The 16,419-nt window shown below is 37.8% G+C and overlaps 3 protein-coding genes across 3 annotated transcripts; all 3 read right to left on the reverse strand.

Moving 5' to 3' along the window:
• Window positions 1-43: 43 nt before the first annotated feature.
• Window positions 44-4,230, reverse strand: LOC138403766 (uncharacterized). The gene is made up of 4 exons (XM_069505553.1): window positions 4,187-4,230; window positions 2,826-2,868; window positions 1,152-1,196; window positions 44-303 (listed from the first exon to the last, which is right to left on the reverse strand). Exons 1-4 carry the CDS (start codon window positions 4,199-4,201, stop codon window positions 44-46), a joined length of 363 nt encoding a protein of 120 aa, XP_069361654.1. The 5' UTR covers window positions 4,202-4,230.
• Window positions 4,231-9,200: 4,970 nt separating this feature from the next.
• Window positions 9,201-11,956, reverse strand: LOC117991661 (uncharacterized). The gene is made up of 3 exons (XM_034979257.2): window positions 11,870-11,956; window positions 11,109-11,151; window positions 9,201-10,305 (listed from the first exon to the last, which is right to left on the reverse strand). Exons 1-3 carry the CDS (start codon window positions 11,882-11,884, stop codon window positions 10,094-10,096), a joined length of 270 nt encoding a protein of 89 aa, XP_034835148.1. The 5' UTR covers window positions 11,885-11,956; the 3' UTR covers window positions 9,201-10,093.
• A 2,508-nt stretch (window positions 11,957-14,464) lies between these two features.
• Window positions 14,465-16,419, reverse strand: LOC138403731 (antifungal protein-like). Its single transcript, XM_069505387.1, has 3 exons — window positions 16,342-16,419; window positions 15,781-15,826; window positions 14,465-15,239 (listed from the first exon to the last, which is right to left on the reverse strand). The coding sequence occupies exons 1-3, from the start codon at window positions 16,354-16,356 to the stop codon at window positions 14,971-14,973; spliced, it is 330 nt and encodes a 109-aa protein (XP_069361488.1). The 5' UTR covers window positions 16,357-16,419; the 3' UTR covers window positions 14,465-14,970.

Here is a 16,419-nt window from a genome sequence, read left to right on the forward strand (position 1 = left end):
ATCACAATCAATAAGGTACAGCTGTTCTATCTATGAAATCTTTCTATTTTCTCTCCGAATCAAATTCGCCATCGGAGTTTTCTCTGTCGCTATGTTGTCCGTGGGATCTGCCATGTTGTTTGCCCTCTTCCCCTTGATTGACGAATCCACCCTGATGTTGGCCGTCTTCATCTTGGCTGCCAAATCCACCCTGTTGTCGGCCACGGGATCCACCTTGGCCGCCGAATTCGTCCTGATCGTTTTCGAATCCACCTTGGCTACCTTGGCCGCCTTGGCCGCTAGATCCACGCTGGCGGCCTTGTGCTGTCAAAAGAATAACAAGTTAATTTTTTTTAATTTTTTTTAATGAAAATAGTACATAAACACTTAACGTTAGTTATCTAATTACTATACAAATCATGCCCGCGTGGAATAGTGCCAAGACTTTGCATTTCCACGCTGGACAGCCAGCCTGAGTCGTTGCGCAAAAAATGTTCCAGCCCTTCTGTCACCAGATGAGGCTATTAATCGCGGTGAAATGTCTTCGAATTTTTTTTAGCACCAAGACATAATGGCTCTAGGGTCTCCACGGCTAACAGGACAAAAATGTAACTTTCGATAAGAGAGGCAGACTTGCGCCGCTTGCCGTTTTCAGCTGTTTCTGCTGCGGCTTCCGGTCTTGATGCTGTCTCCCTGATATGACACGGGGCCAATGTGTCAAGGCAAGTTGCGTCCCACATTAGCACCCGTCCCCGTTCCCAGGGAACCAGCGCCAATCCATCAGGTCTATTTATTTATTTCATTTAGGACAACTAGTGTCTCCTATGCTACGTCTGTGACTACCACATTCAGAAAGTGGATTCTACTGAGGAGAGCCGACAAAAACTCAGTACAGTCTACACTGCATACTACAGTCTACAGCTGCACCATCTTGTGGGCAACTAATTGCTCATCCGGTTGCTTCCACGCAATTTTGTCACTTTTAGACAATAACTACTAACTACACTAACCGGCATAAACGTATAGGTAAGGTTTGCGGATGCCTACGTCATAATAGGCTATCGGCATGTCAAATTCCAGCCCGATCCGTCCAATAGTTTGCGCTGTGCGTTGATAGATCAGTCAGTCACTCAGTCAGTCTCTTTTTCCTTTTATATATTTAGATTACTTACCGAATCCACTTTGGCTACCGATGTCGCCACCACCGCTGTAGTATCCTTTGAAAAGAAATAAAAATTGAAGATATAGTATCGGAATCCACTGAAAATATTGGAATTAAAATAACTAAGTAAAATAGTAAAGTAGGTACTTAAATCTTTTAAATTGGGACAGCGCGGCGTTTCGCCGATTTTTATATGCACTGCGTGTTAGTAGCTAAAAATACCTACCTTCCTACAAAATCAGATTTATACGTGTAAGAACCGTATTAGGGACCCTTACCAGATTATCTCTAGCATGCAAAATGCTAATGCAAAGGGCTGCATGCTAAGCAGGTACCTACGATACCTAATTTAAAATGTAAATTTATCGTCCGCGTCGTCGGTAGACTGTCATAATATTATTGTAATATTCCAATTCTATAGCATAACGATGTTATTTATCGCATGTTGTTTCTTCGGCGTATATATCTCTATTTTGTATTCGGTGACATCGAATACAAAAGATAAAAAAATTGTATTCGATGTCACCACATAGGTACCTACTTATGTAACATATTTTATGGAGAACTCTCAGAATTCTCAGGCTTGCTAGTTTTTTTGCTAAAGCAAGTGATATTTAATTGCTCAAAACGCACATAAGGTGCGTGCCTGGAATTTAACCCTCCAATCCTCCGAATAGGAGGCTTTTTTTAAATTCATAGACTAGCGCTTGGCTTCCATCAGACCTGGTGGCAAGTGATGATGCAGGCTAAGATTCAGCGCGCTTGCCTAGAAGAGTCCTATAATAGAAGGCTGACGTGGCACATAACCACTATAGGCTATCATTGCTATAATTACTAACAAAGGTACAAAAAATACATAATGTCATAATATCCCTAGCTGAAGCACGCGACTGCGTCCGCGTGGATTTAGATTTTCAACATCCCGTAAGAACTCTAATGAGGAATCGAACTTTATCACTCTCCAGGTCTTTAACTAAAATTTTATTATCAACTAGCTTCTGCTCGCGGCTTCGCCCGCGTGGCCTACAGGAAACAAATAGTCACCTAACCTCAAGAAAAAACCTACTTTCCAAATTCAAGTTAATTATAATATCAATAATGAAAACTTTCCCATACAAACTTTCATCCCCTATTTTACCTATTTTACCACCCTTATGGGCGAATTTTCCAAAAATCCTGAAACACATATTTCTTCATTTGTGATCGAAAACCCAAATACCAATTTTCATGCAAATAACTTGACAAATGACGGACTTTCATACAAACTTCCATCCCCCATTTAACCCACTTAGGGGTGGAATTTCGAAAAATCCTTTCTTAGTGGATACCTACTCTTTACAAAGAATATACCCTCCAAATTTCATGTCTTTAGGACCAGCGGTTTAGGCTGTGCGTTGATATATATGTCAGTCAGTCAGTCAGGACTTTGAATTTTATATATACAGATGGTTAACAAATAAACTATTAATAAACTTAAATCTAAAAAAAACAACATTAAATTAAAACTAAAATAAATTAAATTAAATCTTTAACTACACCAATGGCAAAAAAAACTCACGTCGATCGGTTGCTCCGTTGCGACGTGATTGAAGGACAAACTAACAAACAAACTCACTTTCGCATTTATAATATGGGTAGTGATAATGGACAGTGAAATATGGGTAGTGAAATAGATTCGACATACCTGGCGACGCCGCCGCTACGGCGACCAAAGCTAGTGCGACAATCTGAAAGAAAGAAAATCCATTTAAGTAGGTAGGTTGTAACTTGTAGGTAAACGGTTTTAAAATAAAGCAACTGACGTAGATAATAATAGGCAAATTAATTTTCTTCCACTTGCTCGGGATTTGCTATAGGTACTTTACTGAAGAGGGATTTCACTACAGAGGACTGCTATCGGGTCTTTACTGGCCGCACGCCAACAATTTCCAAGAGGACTGTAATGGAAATTGCTGGACAGTTTCATACTGATGACGAGGTTCTTTATAGTGTAGACTAAAATAAATTGAGTTTTTTTAGGTACACGATTTTATTAATATTCTGATTAATAAAATCGTATAAGTATACAGGATGGCCGGGGATGTGACGTCTAAAAGGAAAATTGCCTTAAATGCCTTATATTAAGGGGTATCCAAATCACCCCTATGTATGTTCAGTGGTTTTTAGTAGTTTAAAAGATATGAATTTTTTAATGATTTTTTCACAATTTTCATCCGTCAGTGGTTTTTATTTTTTTTCTCTTTCTGTAGAACGTTTTTGGACATGTTTTTTGTGGTAATTAGTAAACATGAACTCAACTATTGCCCAAAAAATTACGATTTACCTAGGCATTATGAAACATGACTAAAATTTTATTGAAAGTTCAAAATTATTGTTCGAGCCCAGTAGTTACAAAACTTCAAGACTTGAAAAAAAAATTAAAAAATGGCGCTAATGGCATCATAGTATTTTTAAGAACTTTTATGGACTTACCAATTTAGAAATAATTAAAAAAAACCTAACCTTAATTCAAAATTAATCATAAAATTTTCTTCAAATTATGAAAAATTCACAAAAAGGTAACATGTACTTCATTAATTTAACAGTTTTTAGGGTTCCGTACCAGAAGAATGCCAATGGGTCCCTATTACTAAGCCTCCGCTGTCCGTCCGTCTATCCGTCCCTCTGTCAGTCAGCGGGCTGTATCTCTTGAACCGTAATAGGTAGAGACTTGAAATTTTCACAAAATGTGTATTTCTATTGCCACTTTCACAACAAACAATAAAAATTTCAAAATGGACTCGCGCACGGAGGGTTCCGTACAAAATTACTTCTTACTACTTACAAGGTTAGTACTTTAAATTTTTTTTTAATTTACCTGGTGGCTTATTTGTTATAGCAGTGATAGAAATACCCTGTGAAAATTTCAAATCTACCTATTGCGGTTCAAGAGGTACAGCCTGCTGGTGCTCACAGATGGACGGACAGCGGCGGCTTAGTAATACTAGGGTTCCCTTCGGGTGCGGAACCCAAAATATTAAAGCTTTATAGGTGTTATTTACTTACCGTAAACTTGTACATATTTACAAACACAAGTGGTCAGTCTGTTAATCTCACAAATTATGCCAATGAATAAATCTCACGGCTTTTATATGGCCTACAGGGGATACCTATCTGATTCTGACCTCATAGGATCGTTTCGGAATATCTTTTAGTAATTTTTACTATCCATATCGCTAATTCTTGAATTCAGAGATTTAGTGAAATATCCATTTACGGATGTATTTTTTTATTTCCTTGCCCTGCCTACTGATTCACTAACTCAGTGTCTAACACCAAATGATAGCCACCGAGCTCATTTGATAGATATTTATTTTTAATTCATTGAAGGTATTCTACGAAATAAATATCTTATTATCACTCAGTGAAGCAGTAATGTAGAATCAACCAATGTCAAATGAGCTCGGTGGCTATCATTCAGTGAGATAGTTCAAATCTTGGCCAGAAATCGACCAATATAGTTCAAAAGATTAGCAAGCCGAACAGGCAGTAGGCAGGCCATGTATGTTGCAAAACCGACGACCGATGGAGTATGCGTGTTCTGGAGTGAAGACCGCATACCGGTGAACGCAGCTTGGGATGAAATCCAGCGCGCTAGACCGATGTGACGACCTGAAGGTGGCGGGAAGCTGGTGGATGAGGAAGGCGGAGGACCGTGTTTGGTGGCGCGTTCTTGAAAAGTCATCGACGAACAGATGTTCATCTGTGTGTCACAGATAGAAAGTTGAAACTTGGAACAGTTATAGAATCTTATGAAATTTCTTGAACAGTTTTCCAAAAAATCTACAGTTTTTGAAATAGCCTCAAATCATTTTAGAATTAGATCAAAACAGTTTTAGATACCTATGTAATACCGACTTATGGCTAACTTTACCAGGAAACAACCGTTTTTACTATTTTAAATGTTTGACCGCAACTCGAATTATTAGATTTTGTTTTGGTTTTCACACGATCAACATTATTGTCAGGTTATGATAATTTTATAAACAATATAAAGTAATAGAAAACCGGTTAATCTATTTATCGTTGTTTTTCATATACTTAATGCTATAAAATTATAAACCTAGCTTAGATATATACCCGGAGCCTTGAAATTTTGAGGAGTTTTTACAATGAACCAAAAGCTTAATTTGCTGTATCCTGCTGAAATAGGTCGAATCTGTATGATGCAACATGCAGCATGCGAAATGCACCGCCCGCCCTCCCACTGCTAACCATGCAGGAAAAGCAGCCTCTCGGCAAGCAATACGCACCACCACCACGCAGCACCACACAAATCCTAAAACACACTCGACGCACGTTTCGCCCCGACACCGGAGCATCCTCAGGAGATGTAGACCTTACAATGCACAATTGCAAAGTTGGGAAAGAGTCCCATTGAAGCTTCGCATCTAAGGTTAAATAAAGGCTAAAATAAATAAAGGCTAGGTTCATAAAATAACAATATGGGGGTGTATTGCAGTTACACACTACAATACTTAGCAGTTTCAACTAAAATTCAAAACAGACCAGCTGATATACCAATTGCGGTGGTCCCCATACTTACGCACCAACGTAACTTTTCATCAAACAAACTCAAAATTCTTCTTCAAAAAGCTTAAAATTTCGTATGGGCTCTAGGGCTATACGAACTAGTAGGTACCTACTGCGTGGATTAGTTTTGGGCCATTTTTATTAGGTGATTACCAACCTATAACTTTTTATCCTATATTCTGGACTAGATGATGGAAATGACTTATCAGCGTGGACATAGATTTTTCAAAATCCCATACTGCAATATTTGATTTCGGGATAAAAATTAGCCTACGTCTGTCTCCTGTATATCTACCTGCCAATTTTTTTCAAATTAATTAAACAGATGGGTCGTAAGAACGTAACAGACAGACAGACACACATTCGCATTTATAATATTGGTATGGATGAACAAGGAGGCTACTTAAATTTATAAGTCGTTAAACAAGATTTTTACAAGTGAGTGGCATCTGAGCCATTTCATGGAATTACTAAAATTACATAAAAATTACTGTCGATTTTATTCACTGCACATAAAGCGCAGTATTGAGCAGCTGTTATAGTTTTAGAAATGGGAGGTCTTGCCGGTTTAGAAATCTAGAAATTTATAATTTCTAAATTTATATTTACACCGCGATTAACAGCGTCATCTGGTAACGGAAGGGCTGGCTCATTTTTAGCGCAACGGATCAGCCTGGCTGTCCAGCGCGGAAATGCAGCCAGTATTCTTGGCACCATTCCACGCGGGCTTGATTTGTACAGTAATTAGATAAGCCGCAGCAGAAACAATAAAAGCATATTACACAATTGAAGATTATCTTAATGATAAAAGAGCGTGGATTTGACCTGCAGCTCGTTCCAGCAACGCACAAGACTGCAAATACTATTTTATACATGGCATAATCTTGTACCTGTATCAAATATTTGAAAAGAACAACCGCCGAGTTTCTTGCTGGTTCTTCTCGGTAGGAAAGGCATTCCGAACCAGTGGTAGATGCATCCGACAATTCGTAAGTACTTGTAAAAGTTTCTACGAATAAAAAAGATTTTTATTTATATATTTATTTATTTATTTAAACAGCTGAAAACCAAGCAAGTATGCCTCTCTTATAGAGAGTTACATTTTTGTGCCGTTTGCCGTGGAGACCCTGGGGCCATGGAGTCTTAGTGCTAAAAAAAATTTACGAGACATTTCACCTAATTTTTTGCGCAACGGATCAGCCTGGCTGTCCAGCACGGAAATGCAGCCAGTATTCTTGGTACCATTCCACGCGGTCATGATTTATATAGTAATTAGATAAGGCTAACTATGTTAGTTAAATAAGTTTTTTTTGTGTAATTTATTTGGATTTGGCTTTTTAAAAATAAAACTTACAAATTACAAAAAAAAGGCTAGTTTTAAGTTTTATTGTAATATTTTTATTATTAAAAAAAAATTACAACAAAAAAACAAATCTAAAAAAAACATCTTATTATTAATATTGTCTCTGATCTGTAGGTGATTCGCTAACTCAGTGTCTAACACCATAAATGATAGCCACCGAGGTTGGTTGGTTCTACATTGCCGCTTCACTGGGTGTTACTAAATATTTTTTCGTAGAAAACCTTCAACGGATTAAAAAAACCAAGTGCGAGTCAGGCTCGCGCAATGAGGGTTCCGTACTACAGTCGTATTTTTTCGACATTTTGCAGGATAATTCCAAAACTATGATACATAAAAATAAATAAAAATCTGTTTAAGAATGCACAGGTGAAGACCTTTCATATGATACCCCACTTGATATAGTCATTCACTTCGAAAGTTGAAAATACTAATTATTAGTTCATGACCACAATTTAATTTTTTTTGTGTAACCTAACCCTAAATTCACGGTTTTTAGATTTTTCCCCAAATGTCAGCTATAAGATCTAACTACCTGCCAAATTTCATGATTCTAGGTCAACGGGAAGTACCCTGTAGGTTTCTTGACAGACAGACAGACAGACAGACAACAAAGTGATCCTATAAGGGTTCTGTTTTTCCTTTTGAGGTACGGAACCCTAAAAATGAGCTCAGTGGCTATCATTCAGTGGTAGACACTGAGTTAGCGAATCACCCCGGGTCTGGTGGGAGACTTCGGCTGTGGACTGCAGTTACCAGTAGTGATTTAGGGTTCCAGTTATACACCCCTAGGTTAGCCCGCACAGGTGAGATTGCAGTCCATGAATTTAGTTCTTCACCGACAACGCCAAGTGGAAGTTTCACTGCAAATAATTTCATAGCATTTGCTCGAATACTCTAAATCGCTTCCCTTAATTAATAGGTCCACAGCATTTGCTCGAATACCTCTCGACTCGAATCTAAATCGCTTGCCTATTCTTTAAAATAACTTATTTCAGTAGTTCTAGAACTCTAGTACGCGACAGGTCGAGATGGCGAGGTATGAGAGGGGGGGAAGGGGGAACCCCCGCACAGCCGCACGTCATCTCTGCTATGACTGGGGTCCAGCGTGTATTAATAGAGGTCACTGACTGTGACTGTCAAACTACGGCAATCATCAACCCCCAACAGAAATCATTAACCCCTCTATCCCGAGATATTTTCAGGGCCCAGTCGTTTGACTGATTTTGATGAAATTTGGTAGGTAAAGAGAGCCTTCCTTCCTTCTGTGAAACAGTAATGTTCAAGAAGGAGGCCGCCGAGCGGGTTCGCGAGCGAGCTGATCCTGCACGAAGGCGGAGACATCAGGGTGGCGTTGTTCAACGACCTGATCCGTCTAATCAATAATCCCTGGCGCTAGGATTTCGAGGTCGTGAGTGGCTGCACTTTCTCCAGGATGTGTCCAACGGGCGTCGCGCGAGAGAGGCACCGGCGTACGTTCTTTAAGAGTTCCCGGAGCCTCTCAATAACGCGCTGAGGAGCCACCGAGGGGGTTTTAGTGAGTAGAAATCCCACATAACCCGATTGGGTATCTTCAGAAGATTTCCCCCTCGAAACAAAAAAAGAAATAGGTAAAGAGAGCCTGTCTCAGTCGCATGCGATACCCGGGATCCTGAGACGCCTTATTCCTGACACGGAATATGCCGCTGGATTTTTAGTGGGTATCCTGTGGCAGTGCCAGTGAGTCCCACATACCTACCCGCTTTTGAGACAGGATCTAAGTGCATTTTTTCCAGCGAAAAAAGGTACAGAGAGTCTGGGGACGGACATAATAACTTTATGTCCCGGAAAACAAAAGAGTTCCTATGGGATTTTTAAAAATACAAACCTACCTGAATGAAGTCGTGGCCATCGTTTACTTATTTGGTACAGAGATAGTTTGCATCCTGGAAACGGACATAAGCTACTTTTATCCCGGGGAATCAATAAGTTCGCGCGGGATTTCGAAAAACCTAAGTACTTAGGTATATTATCCACGTGTACGACGGGTTAATAAATGCAGGCTTTCAGATTAAACTCAGAAACCAGTGATTTTAGATTAAAAGGCATAAGTAGGAAGTATAGGATAAGGAAGAAAATTGAGGATTAAAATATTGTTTATTCTTCTTCTACGACTCTTTGTTCTTACAGCTAAACATGGTTTATTAAATAATTGTATCTACTTATGTACAACAATATAATATTAAATTTATTAAAATTATCCTTTCAATACTTAAAAATACAAGTCTACTATCGATGTTTCTAGCAGGAGGTATCTAAAGTATCTTATTTGGAAATTGGAATCGATTGTGATTATTACTGATACGGACGGATGGTATAAAAATGACTTATTAAAAAAAAATTCAATGTACTTGTCCAACCTTGTTTAAACAGAATGGATAAGTATGTAACAGCCGTACTCAGAGTCGCTTAATCGTTACTTAAGATTGAGTTAAACGAGACAGAGCTATATCTCTCACATAAATCTGTCTCGTTTTAACGATTAGCGACTCTGAGTGCGGCAGTAAGTACGAATAAGATTCTAAAATATGTACCTACTTATAAACTACTTACAAGACTTATTTTATGTCCGTGTAAAATTTTATCGCGGTAGACATTTTTAAGCTTTGCAATCTTTTGAACCTGTTTCTTTAAAATTACATGTATCTTCTTAATTTCGTGGGATATCATGATTACGTAATACAGTAGGTATTCTTGATATTTCACAATAATAATAGTTTAATTTTTTTCACAATCAGTTTTAAATAAATATTCAGCTGCTGACGTCACGTAGAAAAGAGCTCTGAGCTATATAATATGGGTAAGTATGATAATATGGATGTATAATGTTCTTTCTTACAGCAAAATCTTGGCTGGCGAACCAATCGCATGTCGGAAAAGATAGCCAGGCTAGTAAATAGATCGATAAATCACCCAATGCGCTGAATCAAGGTCAGAGTCCTTTATATGTGACGTCATATAAAACAGTTTGATAAAACTCATTAATAAAAATCGTATCCACCGTGGTGTCCGTAATCTTGGCCATATCCGCCGTGGCTACCATGGCCAAATCCGCCGTGGCTGCCGTGGCCGTACCCGCCATGTCCGTGGTCGTAGCCACCATGATGGCCACCGTAACCTTGATCATAATATCCGCCGTGCCCGTAACCGCTGCCGTAACCAAGTCCGTATCCTTGATCATAGCCGCCGTGACCTGATCATGAAATATCTAAGGTTAAGGTGCATTTAGTGTCTAGACCAAACAAACGAATACTCACTCTATCCCCCCCTCTGTCGAATCCACTTGTTTAAGAGGATTCGACAGATGGGGGATAGAAGATGAACAGAGACCTAACTTTGAATCTGTCTTATGAAAAGAAAAGACACAATTGGGATTTAAAGGAAGCATTTGCTCGTTTGGTCTAAATCGACCTTTACACAATTAAATCTGATGCTCTACTATTGTTAAGACTCTTACAATGCGTGAATCTGTCATTCACTTACCTAAACTTACAGCAGCCGCCGCCTATTTTTTTTTGTGATTAATAACAGGGTTAATATTTGTGAGTAGGTTCGGTTCACCAAGACGTCCAAGTTTTTACCTAAATTGTTTTAGTTAAAATTCTAAAAAAATAAACATGTCGATTTGGTGGGGTGTCGAAATGGTCTGAATAACAGTATGTTTTTTATTTGAATATTGAGATAATTGGATTTTATTATCAGTACTATAGCCTAGATCTAACGATAATTATCACAGAGAAAAACTTAGGCGTCTTGTTGAACCGAACCTACTCAAGAAGATTCACACTGTTATTAATCACAAAAAAATTGGCGGCGGCTGCTGGACTGTTAATTTTTTTCGTCAAAACTATGACCAATGTCATTAGTTAAAACTAGTGCTTGCTAGTACCTATATAGGTATGTACTTATTGACTATTTTGCAGTTAAAAAAGTTAACTATTCGAAGGCACTTTGTAATTTTTTTTTAAAACTTTTTATTTCATGAATTAAACGCACCTGGGTAGGCAGCTGCTACAGCGATCAGCGCTAACACCACAATCTGGAAAAAAAATTGTTTTGGAATTCACTATAATCATCATTAATCCATCCCCGGCTCACTACAGCTGACCACGGATCTCATCTCAGAATGAAAAGGATTTGGCCTTAGTCCACCACGCTGGCCAACTGTAGATTGGCAGACTTTAAACACATTTGAGATCATAATGGACATAACACATATTGCACATAACTCCGAAAAGTTAGAGATGCGTGACCAGGATCGAACCCCCGAAAAGGAGGCTGAAGTGACTTCTCAACCACCACGCTATCACCGTTTGTGCCGGATATTAGCTAGCATTAAATATTTTATTTACGCACCTCTAACTTTTCGGAGTTATATGCATTTTATGTAATTAAATATCACTTGCTGTAACGGTGAAGGAAAACATCGTGACGAAACCTGCAATGCCTGAGAGTTCTCCATAATGTTCTCAAAGGTGTGTGAAGTCTATCAAGCCGCACATGGCCAGCGTGGTAGACATATGGCCAAAACCCTTCTCTCTGAGAGGAGACTCGTGCTCTGCAGTGAGCCGGCGATGGGTTTATCATGATGAAATATTTTAAGATAACAATATTATTTTTGTCGATTTTTCCTGAGTTGCATGTAACACTTGAATGGATTTTTCGATAGATAAATAATTGTTTAATTTTCCTCCTTAGAATACTTTTTCCTCGTTGTTAAACTAAGTAGGTAGTTTTATTAATGGTTACCTACTTACCATGAACTTGTACATAATTATTTATTATTTAGGTACTAAACACGCGCGGTCAGTCTGTTAATCTCGCGAATAATGGCGATGTAGCCCTTCCGCAGCCTATATATTACGGCTTGGTGATGAGTTGTAGCTTTTTGACCTCATGACCGCAAAAGTTACTGTCATTATCTCATGTCAACGCTTATTCTTGAATAGGGTCTTGGCTGTGGTAATAAAATAATGTGATTTTTTGTATAGGGGTACTTTATGGGGCGAGAATTAATTATTAAAGAGAATAATTAAAAAAAAACATAATTTATAATCATTTTTAAAATAATTAATTATTAACGTCACGCTGTATGGAAAGCGATTAATGACGTCACAAGGCGAAAACGACAAATGTTTTTCGATTTTTTACATACAAAATATTTTCGTGTAGCGTGACGTTCATGTTAAAAAGAAATAAAAATCATGATTTTTAAAATTATTATCTTTAATAATGAATTCTCACCCCATAAACTACCACTATACAAAAATCTACGTTATTTTATTACAACAGTCCAAAACCCTACTCGGTTTTTTGTGAAATGTCGCGATATGCCTAATTTTATTTGACTCACACTTTTCATGTACCTACCTTAGACTTTTTAAAAGCTGTGTTTAACTTATCACCAGATATTGCAAAATATAACGTGAAATAAATACTTTATACCACCAAAGTTAGTAAATGATTACCAAAATTAAAACACCAATTTAATGTGAAATTACAAGCAAAAAATGTAACATATCTTATGCATATCTTGCTATCCTGTGAAAGCAAATGACTATCTGAAGTAGGTATGTAAAGCACAAATAGTTATTAAGGACTAGCTGAACCGCCCCGGCTTCGCTCGGGTGGAGTTTAGAAAATTGAGGGGGAGGTTGAATTAAATTTTTTCTCTCCGTAGGAACCATCCTCGTACTTCAAGGAATATTATAAAAAAAGAATATAGCGAAATCGGTTCAGCTGTTCTCGAGATTTGCGATGAGCAACACATTTAGTGATTGATTTTTCTATACTCTATACTATTATATAAAGAGGTAATGTCGTTAAGTTTGTTTGTAGGGGGTAATCTTTGGAACTACTGAACCGATTTTAAAAGTTCTTTCACCAGTAGAAAGCTACATTATTCCTGAGTGACATAGGCTATACGGGATCTTTAAATACCTAAATCTACGCGGGCAAAGCCGCGGGGATCAGCTAGTATATTATAAAAGAGAAGATAGAAGATTACCAAACTTTGATGATTACAAAGATCTATGATTACAAGGACCGCGTTGAACACAGAGTAAGTGAATCAGCAGGCAGGTACCTGGTAACTTTATAACTAACTAGCTTATGCTCGCAACTTCGTCCGCGTAGACTACACAAATTTTGAACCCCTATATGTCACACCCTTAAGGGTTTAATTTTAAAAAATCCTTTAGCGGATGCCTACGTCATAATAGCTTGAATTTGAGCTGTGTGTTGATCAGCCAGTCTGTCAGTCAGTCACCTTTTTCCTTTTATGGTTTCTCATGAGATTAGAAACATTCCCGCTGCAAAAGGCACATCTCTAACATCAAAAACATAGGACTTTCATATAACCTTTCAAGCCCCATTTCACCCCCCTAGGGGTGGATTTTCACAAAATCTTTTTTAGCTGATACTTACTTACCACTTACAGAGCTTTCCTTCCAAATTTCAAGTTAGCTATGATTAAAACTTTTATCCCCTATTTTACCACCCTGAAGGAGGGGTTTTTCCAAAATAAATTATACCTACAGGTTTTTATAATTTAAAGCTGATAACCTAAATGCCGATTTTCACGTCTCTAAATTTAAAAACATAAAACTTTCATACAATTTCCCAACCCCCATTTCACCCCTTTAGGGGAGGATTTTATCAAAACCGTTTCTTAGCTGACACCTCCATTCTAGAAGGAATCTTCCAAATTTCAAGTTTGTAGGCTTTATAGTTTCTGAGATTCCGTGATGAGTCAGTCACTTATTTTAAGTTTTTATTTTAAGGGCGTTTCACAACCGCCAGATAAACCGATCGTGTTTAATTCATCCAAGACTTTATCTTATATAGGTACTTATATAAAAGAAAAAGCTGACTAACTGACTATCAACGCACAGCTCAAACGACTAGCTATTATGACGTAGGCATCTCAGAAAGGATTTTTGAAAATTCAATCCCTAACGGCGATTACGCACTGCTCGTCCGTCATCCGAGTTCTATCCGTCATCCGTGAGAATACCAGCGATTATCTACGACATAATTGTCATAAGCTCCCATACAAAACAAAAAGGAACTTATTTTCACGGACCAGGATCGGATGAGGGTGTAACCGCCGTAAGGGGGTAAATAAGGGGTTGAAATTTGTGCAGTCCACGCAAACGAAGTCGCGAGCATAAGCTAGTCTAATTAATAAAGACGTTATGACAGTTTTTGTATTGGGAATCTGTCAAAATGTTCTCTATTAATTAATTCTCTAGAATAAACGGGCCTTAATTTTTTTATTTTTAACAGCGATTTGAGATAGTTATTTAAGATAATTTAATAGGCAAGGTAGTAAGTAGGAAGAGGAACAAAACTGAATAGGTACGTTTTATTTTTACATAATATTGTTTACTGTTCTTCTACGACTAAGTTCTTATAGCTATAATAAAAAATGTTTATTAAATATTATGTATAGTACATAAGTATATGTTATACTTATGTACAACCATAATATATTTTTTTTAAAATGGCGGGTTAGGCGTAGCGTTTCATATTTTGTAAAAATTATTTATAGATCGATGTTTGTAACCAATAAAAATCTGTGGATGTTTAAATAAGTATGTACATTGTACATTGTGATTTTATTATTAATTGGGATTTTTTCATCTTAACCTTACAGATTTCAGGTTCACTGAAAACCCAATCGCGCGGCAAATAAGATATTATTTGGCCGTTGCGCCTCACTTTAGGTATATTCCTAACTAGATCGATAAATCATCCATTGCGGAGAATCAATGTCAGAGTTCTTTTCAATTGACGGAGACGGGCTTGTATTATAAAATTAGATAAAGCTATTTTGATCCGATCTACCGTGGTTTCTTTAATAATGTTCATGGCTATCTTCATGGCTGTCTTCATGGCTACCATGATGGCCATGATGGCTACCGTGATGGCCGTGGCCGCCGTGACTTCCGTGGCTGCCGTGGCTTCCGTGACTTCCGTGGCTGCCATGGCTACCGTGACCTCCGTGGCTTTCGTGGCCACCGTGGCTACCGTGGCCATATTGTTCATAACCGCCAAGTCCATGACCACCGTGCCCATATTCAGATCCACCGTGCCCGTAGCCATATTGTTCATGTCCACCGTAACCTGATAATGAAATATCTAGGGTTACATTAATAATACATAACATAACTTCGATACTAAAGCGTTATTCGTAGCTACTAACTAGTGTTACTAGTAGTAGACACTTCTAAGGCACTTCGTCGTCATCATCAATATCAACCGATAGACGACCACTACTAGACATAGATCTCCTGTAGGGACCTCCACACGACGTCTGAATCAAGCGGCTCCATACGACTACTTTGATGTCGTTTGTCCACCTAGCGGGAGTCGTCCAACTCTTTCCGGTGTGAAGTCGCCATTCTTGCACTTTGGGACCTCAACGTCTACGGCTTATGTGTCCTGCCCATTGCCACTTCAGCTTCGCAACCCGTTGAGCTATGGCGGATAAGTACTTACTTTGGTTCTACGGATCTCCTCATTTCTGATTTACTCACTTAGGGCCGTAAGATCATTCGTAGTTTAAATCACGCGAGATAGTTTAATCTCCTGTGTGTGTTAGAGTGCTTTCGATATTTTAAATATCAATACTTAAGTATTTCAAATATTTTAAAACTCAACATACCACCTGGGTTGGCAGCTGCAACGGCGACCAGCGCTAACACCACGATCTGAATAAAAATGATTTTTGTAAATATTTTATTTATTTGAAATTATTGTGTACGGTACATTATTTTGTACCTAATTAAAAATATAATATATATCTACTTTTCAAATACAGTAAAATAATATTTATAAATTATATGAAGTTATAAGACGAGTAGGTATCTGAATAATAAGGTACTAATAAATAAATAAAAATTGTAAAATTGGTAGGTAAGGTAGGTACCTATGCATTTGACAATTCAAAAGTAAGCACGGCACATACCTACGTAAAAGTTTGTTTGAATAAATAAATAACCTTTATTAATGATTTTAAGCTTATTTCGTGGTTAAACGACACAATAATAATAGGCAACTGAGTCGAAACATTGACACATAAAATCATCAAATTAATCGTGGTTAAAAATCTTTATATTTCTATTTCTATTATAGGTATTTATACAAGTTAAGTATATTAAGATTATAGTATTGTTGAATAATACTGTTGTATTTTATGGAAAGTTTGATTAAATTGTTTACTCACCGTGAACTTGTACATATTTATGTTTGTTTGTTTAACACGCGCGGTCACTTCGTTAATCTCGCGAATTATGGCGATGTA

Source organism: Maniola hyperantus, chromosome 20 (assembly GCF_902806685.2).
Source record: "Maniola hyperantus chromosome 20, iAphHyp1.2, whole genome shotgun sequence".
NCBI lineage: Eukaryota > Metazoa > Arthropoda > Insecta > Lepidoptera > Nymphalidae > Maniola > Maniola hyperantus.